This window comes from Nothobranchius furzeri, chromosome 3 (assembly GCF_043380555.1).
Source record: "Nothobranchius furzeri strain GRZ-AD chromosome 3, NfurGRZ-RIMD1, whole genome shotgun sequence".
Taxonomy (NCBI): Eukaryota; Metazoa; Chordata; class Actinopteri; order Cyprinodontiformes; family Nothobranchiidae; genus Nothobranchius; species Nothobranchius furzeri.
The window spans coordinates 359,636-382,555 of record NC_091743.1 but is presented as its reverse complement, the minus strand read 5'-3'; the positions used below and the strand labels follow the sequence as shown (position 1 = coordinate 382,555).

At 45.2% G+C, this 22,920-nt stretch overlaps 1 protein-coding gene across 8 annotated transcripts in view; it reads left to right on the top strand.

Moving 5' to 3' along the window:
- epha8 (eph receptor A8) overlaps positions 1-22,920 on the top strand; it is a 411,677-nt gene that overhangs the window by 226,478 nt on the left and 162,279 nt on the right. For all 8 annotated transcript variants that reach the window (XM_070549067.1, XM_070549062.1, XM_070549064.1 and 5 more), the window contains 2 exons: positions 2,274-2,696; positions 4,755-4,879. In XM_070549067.1, coding sequence (XP_070405168.1) covers positions 2,274-2,696; positions 4,755-4,879 — 548 coding nt within the window. The remainder of the gene's footprint in view (positions 1-2,273; positions 2,697-4,754; positions 4,880-22,920) is intronic.

Genomic DNA, 22,920 nt, shown 5'->3' with positions numbered 1-22,920 from the left:
ATTAGTGCTAAGTTATGGTGATATATCTATTATAAAATACAAAACACAGAACAAAGAACAAGGTACAACTTGTTTAGAAAAGGGCATATTATTATACATGCCTCTACTGAAACATTTGAAAAACTGATTAGAAACTTTGTCCATAAGCTGACTAGCATCGTCACTAACCTTCCTACAACTAGTTCAGTTGGCGCTTTTCACCTCAAGACACAGGCAGTGGTGCACCAGAAAACTCCTCCTCCTGACTCCCTTATCTGAGCTGCAACTCCAAGGTCCTTACAGAAGACCAGACTTTGACTCTTTTGGATAAAATTATTATTATTATGGTCTCATAAAGTGGTTTATTTCATTCTACAGATTGCTTACAATCTTATTCTGTTTATCTACAATGAATGTTCTATCTAAAGTGATTTAATAATTAATTAATTAATCAACATAAATGTTTATTATTTCGTGGCTTTTTTCAGATCTTAAATACACTAAATTAGCCTACTTGATGATTTCAATACTGATTTATTATCAGCTACATTCACATATTAATATCAGTAGATTAACAAAAGAAAGTTTAACAGATTTACTTCAAATATTAAATGAAAATTAGCTCTAAGCATGTCAGAAAGGGGAGTGTTTGAGGACTCTTGATAAAAGCCTATTCAAATTTCTCAGATCTGGTTGGTCAAAGTTTACAAACAAGCACTTCTTAAAGGTGAACTCACTTCCTAATTTCCCCAGTTCCGCCAGAGCTCCAAGCTCAGCCAAAGCTCACAACTCATGCTTAGTGAAACCAGATTTTTCAGTGGAATTATTTTAGTGGCATATGAACCATCCTTTTGAATCAACAATTATTTGCTCAATCCATCATTCACTCCTCAGATGTGTCACTGTCATGATAGGGAACCGTGCTTTCACCTCTCCTCTTCACCCTGTACACCTCAGACTTCTCTTACAACTCTGGATTATGCCATATTCAGAAGTTTGCAGATGATTTGGCCATCACGGGGTGTATTAGGGATGACAGGAAGAGGAGTACAGGAGCTTGGTGCCGAATTTTTTGGACTGGAGCCACTCAAAACACCTGCAATTTAAAGCTGCTTTCCGGAGTTTTCCACTTTCAGAAATTATGTATGATTTTTCAGAAATCTGTAAAAACAAATGTCTCATCATGTACTGTGACAAAATGTAAGCAATACGTATATTTTTTGCTAACCACGCCCCCGTCCCGCAGAGCTCCGTGCAATAGGAAACTGAGCGCTGACTAGAACTAACCAATAGCGTTAGACCACCGCTTACTTGCTTCAAATTTAAGGAGTACCTCAGCTGATGCAGAGCTGATGAACATGCCACGGACAAGAAAGTCTCGAAAATATAAATATATGAGAGCACAACATGACATGAGAATATTACTCGTAAAACTACGTGTTTTAGCAGTTTGTTGCTACAGAAGCACATTTATAAACTAGAAACGTGAAGTTGCCATCTTAAAAAAACCGAGCAACAGATTTTGGTGTGATATGCTTGTTCGCCACTAGATGGTGTCATTGGATAAGAGAAATACTCCAGAAAGAAGCTTTAACACCTGAAGACCAAGGAACTGGTTGTGGACTTTCAGAGGCACGGACAGAGTCCACGACACACGATCAGAAGTAGGAGTCTGATCAGATCAGAACAGAATGATTAGCATGCTACGTGCAATAATCCAGGACAACAGGTTGCAATAACACAATTTGTGCTTTTTATTTGATGTTTTAATAGTTTTATCAACCTTTATCTGTTTTATCTGCTTTTATCTTGTCATGTGTCTTGCCCATGTATGTCTGATCTCAGAATTGTGTGTACTGAAACTCTAATTTGCCTCTGGGATTAATAACGTATCGTTGATTTGAATTTGACTCGAATCAGTCTTTAAGTAATTTTGTATCCTGTATTCGGGATGATGGTGTCTGCTGCTGGAAAAACAAATTTCCCGAGGGATTAATAAAGTTCAATCAATCAATGGGATCAGAGCAAAAGCATGTGATCACAGATCCAGAATGCTGCTGTGAGAGGAGAGATCAGGTTTCTGCTGTTTCAGCGTCACGCCGACGCCTCTCTGAGGTTCGGACCGGATTTTAACATTACAACGTCTTCTATTGCAGATCTTTTTGTTCACAATGTTGATTCAGACCTCACATGAATATGAGTTGTTCTCGTCCCTAGCACTTTCAGATTACTCTTGTGTGTGAACTGGTACTGTTTTACAGAACTGAACAGAACCTTGCCCTGTCTTTTTCCAGGCCCTCCATCTGCTCCCGTAAACATCATCTCATCAGTCAATGGGACCTCGGTAGTTTTAGAGTGGGATCAGCCTCTGGACACAGGAGGCCGTAGCGACCTGCAGTACAGTGTGTTGTGTCAGAAGTGTACAGGAGAAGGGCCCTGTGAGGACTGCGCAGCCTCTCCTGGGGGAAGCGGTGGAGTGAAGGCGGCTGGAGGGGCAAGCATTGGGAAGACAGGTGGAGGGATCGTGGAGCGTTTAGGCATCGCTGTTGTCAGGTTCATCCCTCACCAGACTGGGTTGACAGATCCTCGAGTTACTGTGCTCAACCTAGTGGCCCACACCAACTACTCCTTCCGGATCCTGGCCTCAAATGCAGTGACTCACCTCAGCAACGAGCCGTCACCTTATGCCATGGCTAACATCACAACAAACCAGGCAGGTAGGGTTCCAAGATCCTCAAACCAGTTCCTCCTGAAATGCTTGTTTTAGGAATTCATGCAACAAACTGCCACCTTGCACCATGTGTCATTAACCCTCAATGTAATGTTGCCGTTCATGATAGTGAAGACTTTGTTTACTTAAAGGTGCATTATGTAGAAATGAAGGAAGTAGGTCAGCAGTAGAAAGGGTGTTAGCATGCTGCTCTGATACTGCCTGTGCCTGGACAGCTGACCAGTGGTAAACATCCGTTCTAGTTTCTGAGCTGGAAAACTGTGTTTCATTTACCTTATTCAGCTTCAAATAAAAGTAAATACAGGTGAGACTTTAACCCTTTAGGCCCTGGGCCTTTTTTCTTTGGGCCCTGGCGCCTCCCAACTGGGGGCCTTTGGAGTTTCATGCCCCAAGTGTCGGTGATGGTTTGCATTCCCCGAGCACGGCTACAGCTACAATCACACCAGTTTAGATTGTAAACAAAGCAATGTTTGGTTTTTGACACATTAAGTTAAAATAATACTTGAACTTTACTTTAGAAGAGCTGCCCTGTGTGAACGTGCTGACAGGATGGAGGTTGCGTGTTCACATTTCATTTAGGAAATTTAGCTAATTGTTTTATTTATTCCAGGGGTCCTCAGCTACATTTGTTCAAGTTTTTTTTTCCCAGCAGGCACCAGAGAAGGTCAGATGCTCTTCTAAAATAAAGTTCAAACATCGTTGTGTCTTAATTTATTACAATTTAAAACGGCCTTGTTTCCCATCTGGGCTGTTTGGTTGTGGGTTTAGTTGTGTTTGGAGAATGTGGACAGTTGTAGATGTTTGGGACATGAAACTGTAGAGGCCCCCACTTGGGGGGGCGTGTGGTGGGGGGCGTGGGGGGGCATTAGGGTTGAACAGGTTAATTTATTTGTGTTTGTCCCTATAGTGACCACATCCAAGCCTTACCATATAGCAGAACTATTCTATTCTGGGCTTGGAGGGCTGGTGTCCAGCACATGTTGGTTTCAACCTGCTTCAACACACCTTATTTCAATCAGCAGGTGATTAGCAGGCTTCTGCAGAGCCTGATGAGCTGCTGCACAGGTGAGTTGGACCAGAAAAAGCACTAAAGCGTGTTGGATGCCAGCCCTCGAGGCCCGGAATAGAATAGCCCTGCCTTATGGGTGTCAGTACATTTAATCAATACTGTTATTGAAAACCAATCCTGTTCATTTGTTTAAGATGAGTAACTAAAACACTGTCATTATAAGTAAACAAACAACAGGCCGCATCTTAACTCACCGCCTCTCTGTGAGTTAAGTGTTAACTCAACCAGCCGTTTCCTGATCGCTAAAGCCCTTCGCTGCCAGCCGTTCCCACCGTTTCTACAGTTTTTTTAAGAGTGACAGAACGTTGCGCGCTAGGATGATGTTGACGCCAAAACAACCAAAAACAAAGCAGAGACTCATTTCTTACATCAAGAAGAATCCGCGCATTTCGAGCGTTATCCGTTCTTTCATAATCCGTTGTTGAATTGTGATCGGCAGAAGATTTCCGGTTCGCGCCTCACTTTTCTTACAGCAGAGGCCCAAAACGATCTCCTAACACATGGATGTTCTGCTTCCTGATCACGTGACGTACGTGGATGAAGATCGGCTTTAGAGCTGAGATGTTTGTTCTCACGGTGCGGGGGCTCGTCCGACGCCCACACAGTAAAAACATGCAAATAACGACTTTAGTTGTCATTGGCAGTGAATGAGTTAAAAAAGGTATTCCTTTAAAAAAAATCACCAAATAAATCTGAAGGAGCAGCAGATTGGTGTGAACAGGAAATGAAAATAGATGAATGACAAAGACAGAAGAGTACCACGGAGTTTCACAGTGTGTTGTAACGTTAGGTCCACATGGTGATGGTTCCAGATGACTTTTGACAATTTTTGGTTTTGTTGTGACTTTGTTTACATCATCACTGAAACTGTGTTTTCTTACTGTTTCATGAACAACTGTTTGCATGTAAACAAGTCTTAACTGCCATTTTGTGAAGCTGCATCTTGAATTAAAATCACGGATGTTTGTTGTGCAGCACCCTCTGAAGTGTTAGCCATCCGCCAGGAGAACACCAGTCAGAACAGCGTGACTCTGATGTGGCACGAACCCAACCAGCCCAACGGCGTCATCCTGGAATACGACATTAAGTACTACGAAAAGGTACTCACTTGACAGGCCACGCAGGATGCAGGAGTTGTTGTTTGGTGTAGAATTATGTCAGCAGTTACAGGTCCTTCTAAAAAATTAGCATAGTGTGATGAAGTTCATTATTGTCTGTAATGTACTGGTAAACATTAGACTTTCATATATATTAGATTCATTACACACAACTGAAGTAGTTCAAGCCTTTTATTGTTTCTAATATTGATGATTTTGGCGTACAGCTCATGAAAACCCAAAATTCCTATCTAAAAAATTAGCATATCATGAAAAGGTTCTCTAAACGAGCTACTAACCTAATCATCTGAATCAGCTAATTAACTCTAAACACCTGCAAAAGATTCCTGAGGCTTTTAAAAACTCCCAGCCTGGTTCATTACTCAAAACCACGATCATGGGTAAGACTGCCGACCTGACTGCTGTCCAGAAGACCATCATTGACACCCTCAAGCAAGAGGGTCAGACACAGAAAGACATTTCTGAATGAATCGGCTGTTCCCAGAGGGCTGTATCAAGGCACCTCAGTGGGAAGTCTGTGGGAAGGAAAAAGTTCCACAAAAATAAACAATAATGAACAAGAGACTGCTTCTAGACCTGCAGAAAGAAAAAAAAAAGATAAAAATAAAAAATAAATTAAAAAAATGGTACACAACAACAATACAACAGGAGCAAGCTCTCACTGCGTCAACTTGATCAGTCACATGATAATAAATCACAGTGCATTTACCGCCAACGACAGCCTTAAGACCTGTGTTGAACGTGCCCAAGTCCATACTTTTGAGAGCACCTGTGTGTGTACGCACGCTTGTTTATGTGAGGTTTCTCTATAGGAGCGTCCAATAGAGAGTGTGAGGGGCCACAGATCTGCCCCTTAAAGATGTGCAGGAGAAGGGGGGAGCTCCAAATCCCAGAGATCCAGGAGCTGCCCCAGAGCACAGGAACCCCAAGGAGACTGCAACCAGAAAAGCCCCCGCTCCCCTCCAGAGGCACAGAGGATCACCTCGGGGGTCCACAACCAGCAGCCAGCAGAGTCCAGGGAGATATCGGCGGTAAGCCCACAGGCCCGCCCGCAGCCTACCAGCCCCTAGCCGGCCGAGCCCGGGACCCAGGTCCCAGGGGCGACCAGCCCAGCTTGGGACCCAGACCCCACCAGGCAGCCACCAGGATTGGTCAGGCAGACGCCAAATACCTTAAACTCCCTGACCCGGGAGCCACGACCCAGGCAGACCAAGGCACCACACTCCACATCAGGTGTGGCAGGGGGAGGGGAGACGAAGATCTATATCATCAAAAAGAAGTTCCAGGAGAGGGGAGGAGTCAAAGGCCCCACCTGACATATACAGTCATACACAAACACAGTCACACACTCCCTCCCTCATGCTCACACATGCACATACAACCAACGACTTACAAAAATGCACGCCGGACACCCACTCATGCTCCCCATACACACCCTATTCACTCTGGTCCCGGTACTGCTGCACATGGGGTACAACCATCACCGGTTACCAGAGTTTGACCCTTTCTGCTGGGGTGCTGATGAGCAGGCTCCCCCGCCCAACGCTGAGCACAGCAACCCACCACCCCAGACCCCAACCAGATGGTCAGATCTCCCTCCTAGCCTCCCTCCACCTGCTCCAATATGGTGTTAGTGAGTGCTGATGAGGTGTATTCCATGGCTGTGGTGAGCGGGCAGTGCCAGCATCGTCTGGCCTATGCCAGGTAATGGCATGGTAAGTGGTTTACTGACCATGGTATTACTGTGCTCAACTGGCCTGCCAACTCTCCTGACCTGAACCCCGTAGAGAACCTGTGGGATGTTGTGAAGAGAAAGTTGAGAGACGCCAGACCCAACACTCTGGATGAGCTTAAGGCCGCTATCGAAGCATCCTGGGCCTCCAGAACACCTCAGCAGTGCCACAGGCTGATCGCCTCCATGCCACGCCGCACTGAAGCAGTCATTTCTGCTAAAGGATTCCCGACCAAGTACTGAGTGCATAACTGAACATAATTATTTGAAGGTTGACTTTTTTTGTATTAAAAACACTTTTCTTTTATTGGTCGGATGAAATATGCTAATTTTTTAGATAGGAGTTTTGGGTTTTCATGAGCTGTACGCCAAAGTCATCAATATTAGAAACAATAAAAGACTTGAACTACTTCAGTTGTGTGTAATGAATCTAATATATATGAAGGTCTAATGTTTACCAGTACATTACAGACAATAATGAACTTTATCACACTATGCTAATTTTTTAGAAGGACCTGTACATATTTTTTGTTTTCCCACAAAAACTAGCTCATATCAGACCTACAGGTTTATTGTCTGCTAAGACCCACAGCAAAGCAACACACAGTGAACGCAAAGTGGAGAGGCAAGATGGGCGTGAACCCAACTTAGTGAAAGTGAGAGCATGAATGTTTGTCTGTGGGTGAGTGAGTGAGACAGAGAGAGAGAGAGAGAGAGAGAGAGAGAGAGAGAGACAGAGAGAGAGAGAGAGAGAGAGAGAGAGAGAGAGAGAGAGAGAGAGAGAGAGAGAGAGAGAGAGAGAGAGAGAGAGAGAGAGAGAGAGAGAGAGAGAGAGAGAGAGAGAGAGAGAGAGAGAGAGAGAGAGAGAGAGAGAGAGAGAGAGAGAGAGAGAGAGAGACATAGATGTGTGTGTGTGTGTGTGGAGGAGCTCTCAGGTGGACAGGTCAGCGATGTGCTTTCTGTAATCCGGTAGAAAACACCGCTGAGTCACAGGAAGGGCAGCCAAAGCACCTCATTAGCTCAAAATGATGAAGACTACATTCTCCATAAACATGAATGCTCAGCTGGCCTCTTGCTGCTCTTCAGCCCCTCGAAGACGGTGTGTTCACTGGTTCAGGTGGTAAATACTAAAATGTTCTATATCAACTATTTTTAGAGCTTGACCATCCAGAAACATAAATGATCATGATCCAGTTTGGCATTAGTGTTGATCTTATAGAACCCTGCAGATACAGAATGCTTTCATGGCCCACATGTTTATTGGCCCTCCAATGCAGGGATTCCCTAAGTGTGTCAGAACAGCCATGAGCCTGGCTGAGGCTACTTCCAGAACTTCATCATGACTCCAGGTGTCATGAGCCAGGCCACCAGGCTAGCTCTAGGTGTTAAGTCTCTGACTCACGGTACTGGATGGTGGGCTTGACCTCTGCCCCCTCCTGATGAACACCTTTACTTTGTGGAGAGAAATGTTACCTTGTGCAACCTAGGCTTTAATTCTGGTAAAATCACCTTTATTTTGCTGTATTAGAACACACTGCAGGAGCTTATCACGCCCAGACCCTCGTCAGCTTCTGCCCGCAACAGGAGAACGCTGACGTAACGAACTTGGGATGGAATTAAGCAACCAGCAAACTCGCCTTGTAACGATCTGAAGTTGTCATGACAACATAGAGCTAAGCACTCCACCGCTCCTCTCACCTTTTGCTTCTTGATTATACAGGGTGTCCGCGGGGTTTTAAAAAGTATTAAAAAGTGATAAATAAAAATAGTCAAATTTAAGGCCATTAAAAGTGTTAAATTTGGTCTCAGAGGTATTATTTTTTTCAGACTATCAGATGTCATGTTCTGAACATCGACATAGAAATATATTCCGAATGAAATGTTTTGAACGATTATAAAAATAAAACAAGCCGATTATTTACTCCTCCCACTTGAGCTGCCCTGAGTTACAAATGAAGCGCTCCGTTGCCAACTTAGCGACTTTGACGCTATTTCTAACAGCTTCTCAGACCCCCTTCTTGACTTTTTAAATCTAAAAGTACCTAGCGAACATCTCAGAAACATCTCTGGTAACCCTTAGCTACTTTCTGGATAACTGTCGTCGACATTTCCTGCTGCAGGTTAGCTAAACACTCCGCCTGCGCTCCGGACCGTTCTTCAGGACATTAGGAAAGGGAATGATGTAGTGATGTGTCGGTCGCTAATGAAACGGCTCTCGGAGCCGGCTCCTTGTTGGATTAACCAGAGTGAGTGACACACACCGCACCTGCGGACTCCTGAGCAGCTAAAAACGGCTAAATGTGCGCGTGCGGCGTGCTAAACACACGTGCAGCTTGCCCCGATTGCTGAGACCGGGTTGGGGGTGGGGGGTGCAGCTGTGGTTGGGACAATTATTACATTAACTGATGGACTTGTAAATAAATAGTTAATAAATAAGGTAGAAATAAGTTCCTCACGCTGATAACTAATCTCTCTGAGGACACGGTGCTAGTGCACTCTCCTACAGCACCTTGACACGACTCAATAAATGCTATGCAACATTTTGTGAACATCAATTTATTTGCATGTATTTGTTATAAATGCCACTGTATAATTCTTGCTGTCAGTATTTGCAAGATATTGGTATTTGGGTCTGTACTGGTTAGACTTACATGAGTTAAACCAAGGTCTACAGCCCTTGGGTCATAAACTATGAGCTATAAGTATATTGGTCTTTTTATACTGGAATCAGGAGTTATTTTAGTGATCATCTTGTTTCTTATTTATTTTTGTCCTGATTGTGCCCTGAGCAGTTTTATGACTGAATAAAAATAAAAAAATAAAAATCTACATAAATTGAAAAATCGTCTTAAATAATCGAGATCTCAATTTCAGTCACAATAATCGTGATTATTGTTTTTGCCATAATTGAGCAGCCCTACTTTAGCATATCCGGTCACATTATGATGACGTCATATTCAGTGGTCGTTCTGCATCATTTCAGGCCCCGTGGTCAACTGTCTGAACCGCTGAACAGAAGTGCCTGGCTTATCTTCTAAGTAAAATAAATATGTGCAATACGTTGTCAACATCAGTGAGTCTCTAAGTTTATTCTTTTTGTATGTTATATATGTTAAAATACGTGTAAATAGGTCGCTGATTAACACTTGCAATTAAGTGTTGTGATGGTTTTAAAAAAATTCTGAAGGTAGTAAAAAAAAGTATTAAAAAGTAGTAAATTTTACTTAAGGATTGCTGTATATACCCTGTTATAAACCCGCTGCACCTGAGCGCAGCTGGCTGCCGCACCCTAAACAGGAAAAAAATAGAAAGTGCCTTCGAGCTCCACGGACTCTCTCTCTCCACTTGTGAACAGAGTGGTGTGAACACAGGCGCACCGTGATTTCTACCGAGTAAACGGGCCGTTTTTTAATCAAAGAGGCCGTTAATCCCTGAAGGATTGAGGCAGATCTGGAAGACGGAAGAAACGCTCAACAACCAAGTTTCTAAGTTCGATATTTGATGATGTCATCATCTGGACGCACCATATTCACTGCAACTCGACCACTGATGTAAGTTCCTACTGACCGTAGTGAGAAAAAAGGAAAATGAAGCCAAAACTCATCTGAAAAATCTTTTAAAAGGGATCGCTTAACGTCATCGGATTGCCCATGGAAGAGATTCTTACGTCAAGCAAACGATCGACTAAAACGTGAGTTAAAAAGAAAACTAAACTCAGAATTTGGGTTTGCTCAAGGACAGGATGAAAATGGAATCGATTATCAAAAGAAAATTATTTCCTTTGTAGTGAGAACGTGTTTTTCAAACTTCTCATCACTCTCATGTGTTAAACGACCCCTGTCAACTTTTCCATACGAGGGTGAAATTCTGCACTCACCTGAAAGCGCCGCTCCTCCATCATGGACAAGGCAGCTAAATAAACTGCATCTGCGAACTTGCTCAAACCTGATTTTCCTCTGGACCAGTACCTCCATTCATTTCATTTTTTGGTCAGACAACTTAATGTAAGGGTGCATGTCTAGTAACATGTTTCCTTGTGTAACGGGAGATTGTATTTTCCTTCACCATCATCTCGCGGTCTGCCTGTATCTGTCCTGTCTACATGTGTGTGTGTGTGTGTGTGTGTGTAATCTTGGTCAGGCTGTTCTGTGGAGTCAAGTTCCTATGCTCTGGATTCCTGGCAATAAAAGTCTCTCTGATTCTGACTGAAACTTGTACGCCTGTTTTGTTGTTATTTTATCCCATGTGTCAGGAGGGAGTCCTGACTGGCGCCCAACATCCATATTCATCTTTTTAGTCAATAAAGCAAAACCTGAAAACCGTTACAACCTTTTGCTGTGCCAGAGACGGAAAGGAGGCCCCCACGCATTGTTTTTAATTCCTTTCCAAAGGAGAGAAAAGTTTATTCCACACACAAAAAGAAAGAAAGGTAATCCAACACAAGGAAGAGCAGCGTAGGCTAAATAGGAAAAGTTCTGGGCTGTTTCTTGATTTTTTACTGTCTCGAATCAAAGGTCAACTTCTTAACACCATTTGAGAGGAAAATAAGGCACATTTTTATTTTTGCAGCAAAAAAACTCCCCCCTTCCATCTTCAGGCCCCTTGTGTCTCCAGAGTGTGATCTTGTGGTTTTAACACTTCTTCGGCCAGGCCAGGAAGCCCGCTGCCTCTTCTTCAGGCAGCAGCCTTCACTTCCAACGAGCCCAGTTCGCTTGTTCCTTTCCACAGAACTGAGTGAGAGAGAGGGGGGCCAGCAGGGACTGAAGGTCAGAGGTTCAGGCACACACACACACACACACACACACACACACACACACACACACACGAGCTGAGCTGAGGCCTGAGTGCAAGAGTGGGGGCCAGTGGGGGCAGGAGGTCAGAAGTTTTGAGAGGGTGCTCGCTGCAGAACCACAAAGGCAGAAGTTTTTATTTATATATAAACACTTTTTAATGTTATATTTTACTTTTTTATGATTATGTGGCACACTTGACTTCCATACCTAACGCATCGGCATCTGCCAATTTTTACGGCTTTTATTTTACATTGTCGCTACGTCTGTCCCGTTAGCGGTGTTTTACCATCGTTTCTACATCCATCACGTCCCAGAGAAGGTGAAACCAACATCAAACCCAACGTTTGGAGCTCGTAAACTCCACACACCTCTCGTGCAGCACCGGCTGTCTGATGCTGCAGCAGCGTCCGTCTTCCCGGCTGGATGAGTGAATTTCTTCATCAGAGTCAATATTCTGCTTCATAATCAGAGTCAGTCATGACCAGACAAAGTGATCAGTCAACAAAGACCAGACCTGCCGGCATTTATACGTTTTATCTCATATTTACGCTCTTCATGCTGCACACATCTCCTCCTCTCCCCGACTGGGAGCCTCTCGGCGGGAGGCGATTTTCAAACTCTAAAAACTCCCAAACTTTGCTCAGCCTGAAGGTTCCACATCTCCACTATCTTCTGGTGTAAAGTAGTAACTTCATGAGGGGTCATATTTGTAGATGAGACTCGTTAAAGTCAGCAATGAGGCGCTTATAACGAGTAAGTCCCAACACCGACAACAACGTACTGAAACTAGAACCAACACGCATAAACAGACAGATCGGCCCCGCCTGCTTACACTGTTGGACTTTTTTAGATACGCAGTAATCGTTGCTTCATCCTGTATCCTAGCAGCAACCACTTTGGCGCCTCTGGAGTCGGTGTTTGTTTACGTCGTGCTGCATTCAGTGTAATTGGAAAAAGGAGCTTCAAGCGCTTAACCTCCGATGTTGTGTTCTTTCTGGCCTTAGTTGGGGGGGGGACGGATCGGGGTCGATCTGAATCTGGGGGGACAGACCCCCCCCCCCCCCCCCCGGTCCCCCACCCTATCTGCGTGCCTGTGATCGCGCTGCGGGGATTCTCGATCAGGTCCTCGTTCTTGCTGATCTGTGCAAAGGTCAATGACATTACTCAGATGAATTTCAGCCCTAAGCTCCCGACAGCTTAGGATCGTCACGTATCTACCACGATTCAGCAGCCCTCCTTGTGCAATTCCTGCTCTCATCTCACACAGGAGACAGAGAGGACACATTATTTCCACCCCATCCAGTCGTATCACAGGAATCATGTTTGACACCACCAGTGGTGCAGGCAGCGAGTTTCTATGTGAGGCCCCTAGAACATAAAACATATACATGGCTGAAAATCATGATACAGCTAGGTTCAGCACCTCGGACAGTACTCGGAGCAGTCCCATTTCCCAACATGCATACATCAGACCACACCACATTCTTTTCTGCGGTTTTGTCTGTCCGTGTTCCTGGGTTTTCATTATGCAGCACACTGGGATCATCTCTTCTATGGCGATTAATGACACAATATTAATGGCAATTATCGCCTCTTGGGGTAAATATGTAAACTGCAACCCATCGATTAGCAGTCCCAAACACCCTGTAACTGTGTTGAGAGCCTCCAGCGGCCCCTGTTCCCCTATGAGGAAAAGGTATAGCCATCCTTCACCTGGAAGGCATTTTCCCAAAAATACACAGTGAAGCAAAGACAATCCAAGCAAAGCCAGAGCTTTTAGCCTACCCTTTTTAGGATCTTGGATCCAGAAGTTGGTGCTAGCTACCACACTGGTCATAATTGCTGTAAAAAAATCCTCTCACCATAGTGACCAGCACATCATCCTGGGCATTGAGCGTGCTGTTACTGGTTTCTGAGCGATTCATCCTGGAACCAGATTACCTTCACTCTTGTCTCTCGAGCAGTTTTTTGTCTGAATTTCTTCCTTCCTGGTTTCTGAGGTTTTACCCTCTCAGAGTGCTCCTCCTCTTCCTCTCTGGGTTGGAGGTTGGGTCTGTTGCTGCACCTACCGTAAATCCTCTAATATTGGCCTGTATTCAATTAACGGCCGGAGATCACATTTTGGCCGGTGTTGGAGTCGGCGGAGGTGAATAATGGCCGTTTTTTTTTTATTGTGGCCGGGTGGAATGTGGTAACAGGCTAGTACCACAGGGGGGCGGTTGTGTCATCCGTCTCATTTTTGATTTGCCAGTGATAGACTGTGAGGGTAACTTTAACCGTGCAGAGCCGAAGAGGAGGCGAAAATTTGATATCAAGTTCAAAGAGAACGTGCTGATTATGCTGCAGAACACTCTGGGGGCAAGCTGCTAAACGTTTTAACATCGACCCGTCCAACTGGATGAGGATTAAACTGAATTGGATCGCCGGTATTTTATTATTTTTTTACTTGAAACTGGACAAAGATTGAATAGAATTTGAGGGTTTTTATTTTATTTCATACAACAACCCAGACAAGACGAAACAATTCAACTTTGAAGCGGTAAGGTGGCTGTTGCCTTTTCTAATGCTGGTATTTAATAGCGTTTAAAACGCAGTACAGGTATGTTTGCTGTTGTTTTGTTACAATACAGTATTCCCCTACTGTAATTTAGCCTTGTTGTTAATGTTAGGGTTAGGGTTGGAAATTGAGGCCTGCCTCTAATTCTTGCCCTCCTTCCATTAAAGGCCTGGAGCTTGATGAGCTTGAGTAAAATACAGGCCCGGGCCTGTATTAGAGGATTTACATCAGTTAGGCAATTCAGAATAGACATCAGCTTTGCAACAGCCCCTAGAATCAGAACTCCTCCCACCACCAATATGGGCATCTTAGCATGTTGCCACAAACCAGAGAGTATCACAGACGCTGCTCCAGTTGCTCCATGCGTTACTACCTTTATCATTTTTGTGACTCCTAAGGCCGGACCTTTTCCAACCAGGGTCAGCCCCATCTTCAGGAACTGCCAGTCTGACGTCTTAGGCCGTTCATTCACCTAGCACTTCCCTGTCATGTTAGGGAAGTGAAAAGCTCCGGTAGAGTTCTACTCTCTCCATCCTCCATTTGTAGGCACCCAGGCTTGGAAGGGAAGTCCTCCCATGTCATTCTGGTAGTCTGCAGCCTCCCTTTCCTCCTAGCAGAAACAAGTCCTAGGACCCTTTGAATTTACATAATAGCCCCATCCTACTCCTAAGGAGGGGTAATTATCTGAGTCCCAAACTACATACTGTGACCAGTTTCCTTCCCACCAGTGTGAGTATCCATAAAAATTGATGAATCCACCCAGCTCATATGGATTATACACATTTTTTCCATCTTTAATAGCAATTTTTGTAGATGGCTGTGCCTGAGTGCTCAAAAAGGAGTCAGCTTTACACCATCAGGTCAGCAGGGAATTACACACCCAGATCGCTTCTCTGAGTCTTAATTCCCATTCCCTATAGGCATAATCATATTCCACATCCCTCAAACCCCCAGAGTAATAGCCCCAGGTCATTCCATTGTAACGGTACTCTGAATTATCCTTAGTAGAGGTCAACTCTGTCAGGTGAGGTCCCTGTGATCTGACCAGGGTAAGTGCCACTAAGGCTCCATGCTTCTCCATCTTCAGGAAAGGAGGTGTCATATTCACTCCTTTTTTCGTACCTTCTTCCCATATTACAGGAACTGTAGCTGGCTTTAACAACACCAGTATATTAGCCATCCAGAAAGCAGTAGAAGTAGCTTTTTCTTCTGGTCTGCACTCTAACACTTCCTCAGTTAAATTTTTACTCCACCATTTTTTCCAAACAATGTTTCGTATGGATGAATCCTCCCTGGAGTAGCAACCTCTCTGGGGGGAAAATGTCCCATTAACCCACGGACGTCTTCCTCCACATTGCAAATGGCACATTTCCAGTCCATTCATTTGAAGTAGGATTTACTGGCCACACTGCGTGTCTAGTGTTCGAGATCATCCCAGGAAATGGGCCTCTGATATGCCCCCCAAGAGGCATTGAACCCCAGAGGTAATTACTCCACCATGTTCTCGGGTGGTTCGGATCACTAGTTAATTTCTTTACACACTCCCACACTCAGGGAGCTCAGTGTTAATTTTCTACAATTTTGTTTCCATTTGGTGGCGTTAAAAATGTCCTCATTTGGAGTCATACAGAAGACTGTAGGTCATTTCAGATGTCCCTCTCGTTTAATTACCCATTCTTTTACTTCAGTCGTGGCATGAAATCTTCTAATTTTAGTAAAAGGAAATGGTATGGTAGCTAAGATTGATATACAGATTGTACAAAAGACTCTACAAGTTATTTAGTTTTGAAGTAGTTCAAGTGAATGTTAAGCTCTGATGTTTATAAGTTGTGATTTAAACACCGCATTTTGGGCCTTAAGGCTTACCACAAGTGGGGCCGTGGTGATGTAATCCGGAAAACAACTCCCGCACGGTGTCGTGACGTTGCCGACCCGATATTGGGAGATTATCACATAGCATGGACAGACAGTACCGCACGGAGTACCGTTGGATGTGTGGATGTGTTTATTCCCTTTGAGTTGTGTGTTAATCAATATGTTTTGGTAATAAGGTTACAGGGAGGAGTACATTGCTATCATCTGCTAGCTGTCGGTTGCTAGGCCAGAGCTAACTGCTGTTAGCGGGAGCTAACTACCCGTGTTTAATATGCTCTCTCTGGTTGCTAGCGACATATTATGTTTAGTGTGTGTAGAGCTCAGTTGCGTTAGCTCGGTTTACTGTTATCGTTATGTGTCGAGTTGTTGCATGCTGGATTTATATTTGTATTCGTTCACTTGGATTTAAATGAAGCACAGTGGTGTGATATGTTAGTGGATAACAAATATGAACTGAAAAATACCAACAGTGCCTTATAGTCCTCCTAAATCAGACCAGTCTAACCTCCAGATTGCCGCACAAATAAAGTATGTGATCAGTCCTGTTCCTCTTTCCCAGTATCCCTTAATTTGAGGTTGGGGGAGGGGCATCTCTTCCTCTTCCTCACTCCATTCACTGATGTAACTCATGCAGGTGGAGATGGGGAAATGAGGCCGAAAGTTTTGTTTCTTGTACCTGACTCTCACTTGTGGTCCCTGCTTTACCCAGGTTATTTCCTTGAAGGTCAATGGGGCTTCCTTTTCTCTGTTCCATCCCAAGTTTATGCTAGCTAAAAATCTGCTGCCTTCCTTCAGAGCGTCCCTCCAGATGGTCACTTTTCCCCATCCTTTGGGTGTCCTAACCAGAACCTGAGTTTGCGTTCTGGTTATGGTCATTCCAGGCCCTGCTGGCACGGTTGCAAATGTGTACCAGTCCCTGTCCGTGGTCTCATGACGGACCTGTTTCCTTTCCCACACGTCTGTGGTCATAGGTCATATTCCAAATTTGTCTCTCAGGTGCCGCCTCGGCTCCGTAGCTTCCCACATCACCTTTCCCCAAGGGGCATAGCAGTTGTGTAAGTGTTCCCTTCTCCTGGTACACACCACCTCATTATAACATTTTTCCCAGAATTCCTGGAGATTTGTGAGTTCTGAAAGGGGTCCTTGCTCCAGCACCAGCAATGGAACCAGACAGATCCGTACCCCACAGGAACTTGAGCAGGTTATGAGTCTTCCCAGCTCTACCCTGCAACACTGCCATCCTTCATCTATCGCATGATGATCCAGGCGCCCCAGCCTGATTCTACCTGCGACTGTCATCCAGCATTCTGTACACCAGGCCACCTTCATTAATCCATGCAATTCTACAGCTCTAGAGGGTGGATGAATTTTTGGCAGGACTTTGTCTTTAAGAATTCTTGGCCCTTCCCATCTGAGGTCAGCAACTTTTTTATTACAATTCCCACACGTCCCAGGTGTCTATAATGTCCACCTGAAGCTCTCCTCTCTAATTGCACTTCCTGCAGTGATTCCACCTGAAGTGGAGGCACTAGGGAGCCATATGGGGGATAAAATCCCATCTTCATTTACGGGGCACCGTTTTTTTTTAACGATCTCCCAACCAGATCTTTCCTGGTTTGGGTCCTGTCTTTCTGACCATCTTCCCCTCCTGGATGCCCTTAGTCTCCTCAGTCTTTCCATACTGGGGTCGTTTATGCAGGTAATTCTCCTCGTGTTCTCCCTGTGGAGAGACAGAGGGCGCTAATCACATATGGCTCCCCAGTGAGCAATCATTTTTAATTTTTGCACACCTTAATTTTTTCAGCTCCTGCCTGAGGTGGGCCTTCTCATGCCCATCCACCTCTGCTTCCTGTACCACTACCTAAAGGTCACCTTTAGCAGTACGAATCTCTGGACGACTGAAATCCGGCAGATTATTTTTTACTAACTCGACCAAGTCTGAAAGGCACAATCGACTGGGTGCAAGCAGACACTGTGCTACCATATCGGGGTGAAATGCAGGTTATAAATTTACTTTTGACCCATCAGTCAGGAGTACAGAGTGTAAGAAATTGGGGCTAATATAGTTGCTTTTAAGCTTAATATATTACCTTTACTTATGACCAATAAGCTGTAAAGTTCTATAAAAATGTAGGATATTCTTCTTCCGGCTCTTGGAGAGTACAGACGCTTTTTTCTCCTCTCCCTCCCTGCTCTTCCCAAGGCTCGTGTGTCCTGTCTGCCTGTGCACGGCGCTTCTCTGCATTTTTTCTGGAAAATGGAAATTATTAAACATGGATCTGGTCAGTTGGTCTCTCAACGCGATTGACAAATTTTTTTCAATGACGAGATCGGGAGAAGGGGCTCCCAGATGCCCCTCTGGGACAGAGCCAGCTGGGTATATCATGGACTCCTGGAAACAGTGGAACCTGATCTGCCTCTCTCAACTGTCTGTAGAGGATTCTGAAGATGTCTGGATATTCGTGGTGTTGGTGTCGGGATTCCTGCTGTATGGCCTGAGCGGTTACCTGGCATACCGGAAAATTAACGAGCTTTCGAGGAATATTGGCTCAATCCCGGAGGTCAGGGATGGAATACATCGTGCTGTGAACTCACAGACTCATATAATTGTCAAGATGAGTCGTAAACTTGCAACTTTGGCTGAGATTCAGGCTCTGGCACAGAAGGTTGATTCGACCAAGGAGAGGGTTGACAAATCAGCACGGATTGGGATAGATTAATTACGCCATTATTGGATCTAGAGGGGTTGAAGACCTACAGAGCTCTAAGGCAGAGAGGAAAGTATCTCTGTCTGTACCCAAAACAATTCCTGTTATCTGAATCTGGTGCCCTTGAGCCTGTGAGGCTGAAGTGTAAACTCCCCTCAGAAGAAATGTGGAATGCTGCTGTCGCTATGGAAACTCTTTCTCCCTATCCCAGCCCGGGCGGGACTGTGACCGGTGAAGGCCGTGGAACCGTCTCTAGGAGTCACTGTGCTCTCTAACCCAATAATCTCGCTCCCCTGTCCAAACGGAGGTGGTGAGCGCTGCTCTGCGGATGTGCACTCTGAAGTGAGGAGAGTCCCAGAACCTTCCATCCCCACCTAGTGGACACTTATGTTGTGTATCGTCTGAAGTCTGTGTGCATCTCTGTCTGAGGTGTTTTTTTGCATAACAAAGCCATCCTCTCTGTCGGGGGTAACTCTGAAGTGCCTTTTTTCCCTCCCCCTGACTCTACCCTCATATAAACCCTCTTGATCTATAACGGTGGCGTGACTCGTGTTGCGAATGACCACAGTCACCAATTCTTGTCATGTGTCTATGTATGTATGTCTGATCTTGGAATTGTCTGTCCTGAAACAATTGAATTTCCCTCTGGGATTAATGAAGTGTTTCTGAATTGATTAGAATTGATTTGAATAGTCTTTGAATGTTTAATCAGAAGATTCTCGGATTCTTTGCTTTTTCAGTGATCAAAACACACTTTGTATTAATTCAGACAGAATCAGGTTTATAAAAGGTAAGACATTTATTTTCTAAACAAATTAAAACAAGACAAGTTAAATAAGACGACTGTGATGGATGAATGTAAGCGGATGGAATGTGATGTATGGTGATTGAATGGTGTGTGTTCATCAGAAGCTTGTATCTAGAAGAAACTGAGTTCTGGGTGTGAAAAGAATTTGGTCCACATTAAACTATGAGGTCGGTTCTTATCAAATTGGCATCAGACGCAATTTATGTCATGCCTACGTACCCGTTCCTGGAGACCCCGTTTGGATCCGAGATGTCAAGGAGTCGGTGACCCCAAATGCATGTGGCTCGTAGAAAAACCTCGATGCGACCAAGTCAGTCCTAAGATGTCTCCCGAGTCACAACAGATAGATTAAATCGTTTGCATCCACCTCCGCTGTTTCTGAACAGCTGAAGGAACCATTTAGCTGTGTCAGCTGTAGCGTGTTGGGTTGACAGCTTGTCAAGAGATGCAGTGGTTAGAGAGTTTTTCCCGGTGGCCAGTCCGGAGTTCTGCCCAAACTACCAGAATGCTGAATCACTCCCCAAGTGATTCTGTTTTAATGTTCTCATTAAGATTGACTTGGCCAGTCGGGATGGGCCATGTTAAGAGGTGTTAACAAACAAACCTCAGAACATCACGCCTTCTCGCATACAGGATGCTCTGACTTGTGGGTAAGAACATCTCCGTGTGCATTAAATTACTTTAACTTTATCTTCTGAACGTTGCGTTTGAGTGTAGATAATGATTCAGTTGTTAAACCAAACATCATAACATCAAAATGTTTCATTGTGATGTTAAAATTCATTTCAACCTTATCAGCTTAGGCACAGAATAATCAAAACATTTCGTTTAACCATATTGTTCATTTCGTTTCATGATTAATTAACTCTTGTGAGCTGAAAATGTTCACTTTTATTCAGAGGCAGGAGGAATCCTGTGGAAGTGATGAGGGAAGCTTAAGGCCTTGAAACGGGAACAATTTGTTGACAATATATTATCATGTGTTCAGAGCTGCAGAGGGCGCTGATGGAATGGCAGGATCCGGCAGATTAAAGGCAACAAATGTAGACTCCTGTCTCCATATGACCAGATACTGACGAGGTCAAACTGTACATGAAAAACTGACCATTTCTGGATGCTGCAAGAGAATAAATCATTTATTTCAATAGTGTGGTGGGTTTTTTCCGTTCCTGATATATTAGCTCCTGTATCAATCATGCATTTATTTCCTCTGAAAACACGGAACAGCCAGGGATATTCTAATTGTGCCACCTTTTGTAAAGCATCTATTGCTTCTGAGAGTGGGAAGGGGTAGTTGGGAAATTCCCATGGGATTCTTGAGCTCCCGCTGGAGCCAGCATCCTCTCCTCCCGGCTCCCGGGCATCTCGCTGCTCTGGTGTCCACTTTGCATATTCCTCTAGAGGAAGCCAGGTATTTGGCACCCTCTGAGGTACAGAGCGCTGTCTGTTCATCTCCCGGTTCCCTCTCTCCGTGGGTTTTCTCGGGAGCTGCCTATTTCTCTCCTTCTTCCCTGAGATAGAGCTGCGGCAGCTCCCCAGGGATTTTCTGTGTGGGCCCCCAAACCCCCCCCCCCCCCCCCCCCCCCCCCGACTGGTCCTTTATGTTTATTATGTTTATTCATTTAGCAGTCGCTTTTATCCAAAGCGGCTTACATTCTATAACCTATAGGGCATGTTGTGACGTGTGGCCTCCCAGTCTTTAATCCCCTCCAGCTGCTGACCTCTGGTCATCCTGTGCCATGTAACAGCCAGTGTTCTTGCTCCAGGAAGTGATGTTAGCAGCCACTCCTGCTATATAACCAAAGCTCCCTCTTCCTTTATGGACAGCACAGCTGTCCTGATAGGTATTAGATTTTTCCTCACCTCCTCTGTCATGCAATCCAGACTCATCCATCCGATCGCAACCTGCTCGGCTGCCCTTGGCAGTCTGACCCCCTGCCTTAATCGCAGTAGGTGTATCATCCCAGGTTCTTCTAAGTCCTGGTCAGTCCTGCTTGTCTCAGGCAGGCAATGTAACGATTTTGTGGTTCCCCGGCCCTTCGGTCTGGTACGACACCAGCCAGCGCTGACAAGCTTCCAGCCTTTTCTACTAACGACTGGTCAGCGGCAGTGGGTCTGCAGTTTTCCCAACCCCCATATCCCTGAGAAGGGATGGGGGGAATGACTGCTCCGGGCATGTGCCCACTCTCCATCACAGTCTCACTGAATACAGCCATCTCTGTAGAAATCATACCCACTGCTCAGAAATTGGGCCTTAAAGGGCTCTGTCCAGCTCGGTTCTTGTCTGATGTCTGTGCTGGTTTTAGTGTTTATAATCACATGTGCTTCTACTCTCTCTGAGTAACTGTCAGGAAGTTCACAGGCCTCCTCTGGGTCCTTATCCCCATGTGTGAGCGGCCTGAATCCTCGATACCATGGTCCTGTGAAAGGGAGGATGGTTCTGGTTGTGTCTGGTCCCCGGATTTTGGTTAGGGGCTGTCCTTCTGGATTTAATAGCGCTTCCTCTGACACCATTTTGAGGCCTGATCCATGTATTCCTCTCCTCCTCCTCATCCTCATTGTCAGAGGGGCACACAGGGCCTTGTGGTCCTCGAGAGGAAGGTCCCTTAAAGGGGGTGAAGGCCTGCTGTGGTCAGAGCCATGCGTCCCACAAGGTGGGTTTCCTATTGAGTGGCCTATTGGCGTCCACATAGGTGCTGTGGGATTTAATGTTCTAGCCCGAGTCGGGGCTCGAGGCGGGATTTGTCTGCATGGGCTTCCCATAGGAAGTCCCAGCCGCTCGCTGACTGGCGTGCTGGGGATGGCCGCCCAGGTCACCTCTTTTCTGGGGGGCCCACTTGGTTCTGACCGTTTCCCAGCTACAAGGGCTTTTGCAGACACATTCATGGTGTGCACCCAGACTGCTGGCTCAATTACTCTGCATGTCCACTGGCTGGTCATGGCGTATCTGGTATGTGTCTGCAGCTTCCCATTTTTTACACTCTGGAGGTAATAAACCATCCGGGGGGGTTCAGCTCTCTGGCCTGCGCAGCTCTTTCTGCTTGTATTTTCCAGCATTTTACCTGGCTGCATGGAGTTGAGCCTGACGCATGAGAAATAACATCTATTGCTTTTACTGCCAGGTCTTCTGGATCCGGCCATATGGGGGTTCCGCCTGCTGGCTCATAGGCTCCCCACATTTTAGCTTTTCTCCCTGCTAGGCGCCTTAGGGGTGCCAACACAGGGTCCCGTTGGAGATCTGTCCCTGGCTTCAGCAGGACTGACCTCACCCTGTCAGGAACTGGTAGGGTTCTGGTACCCAGGTCTCCTTCCAGCATCATTACACTGGAGGAAAGGCAGGCAGTACTTTCTCCATGCATTATCTGTGCTTCTAATGCAGACACATTTGTCACCAACTCACTGGCTGGGTCATCTGACTCATGGTCTTCACTGCTTTCTGACCTGCTTTCAACCTTCTCAGAGGATTAGATATCATCTCTGGTATCTCTGCTCATAGGTTCAAACCTTGCGGGTGCCCTCTCGTCAAACGAGGGTGTGGGATTCAAAACAG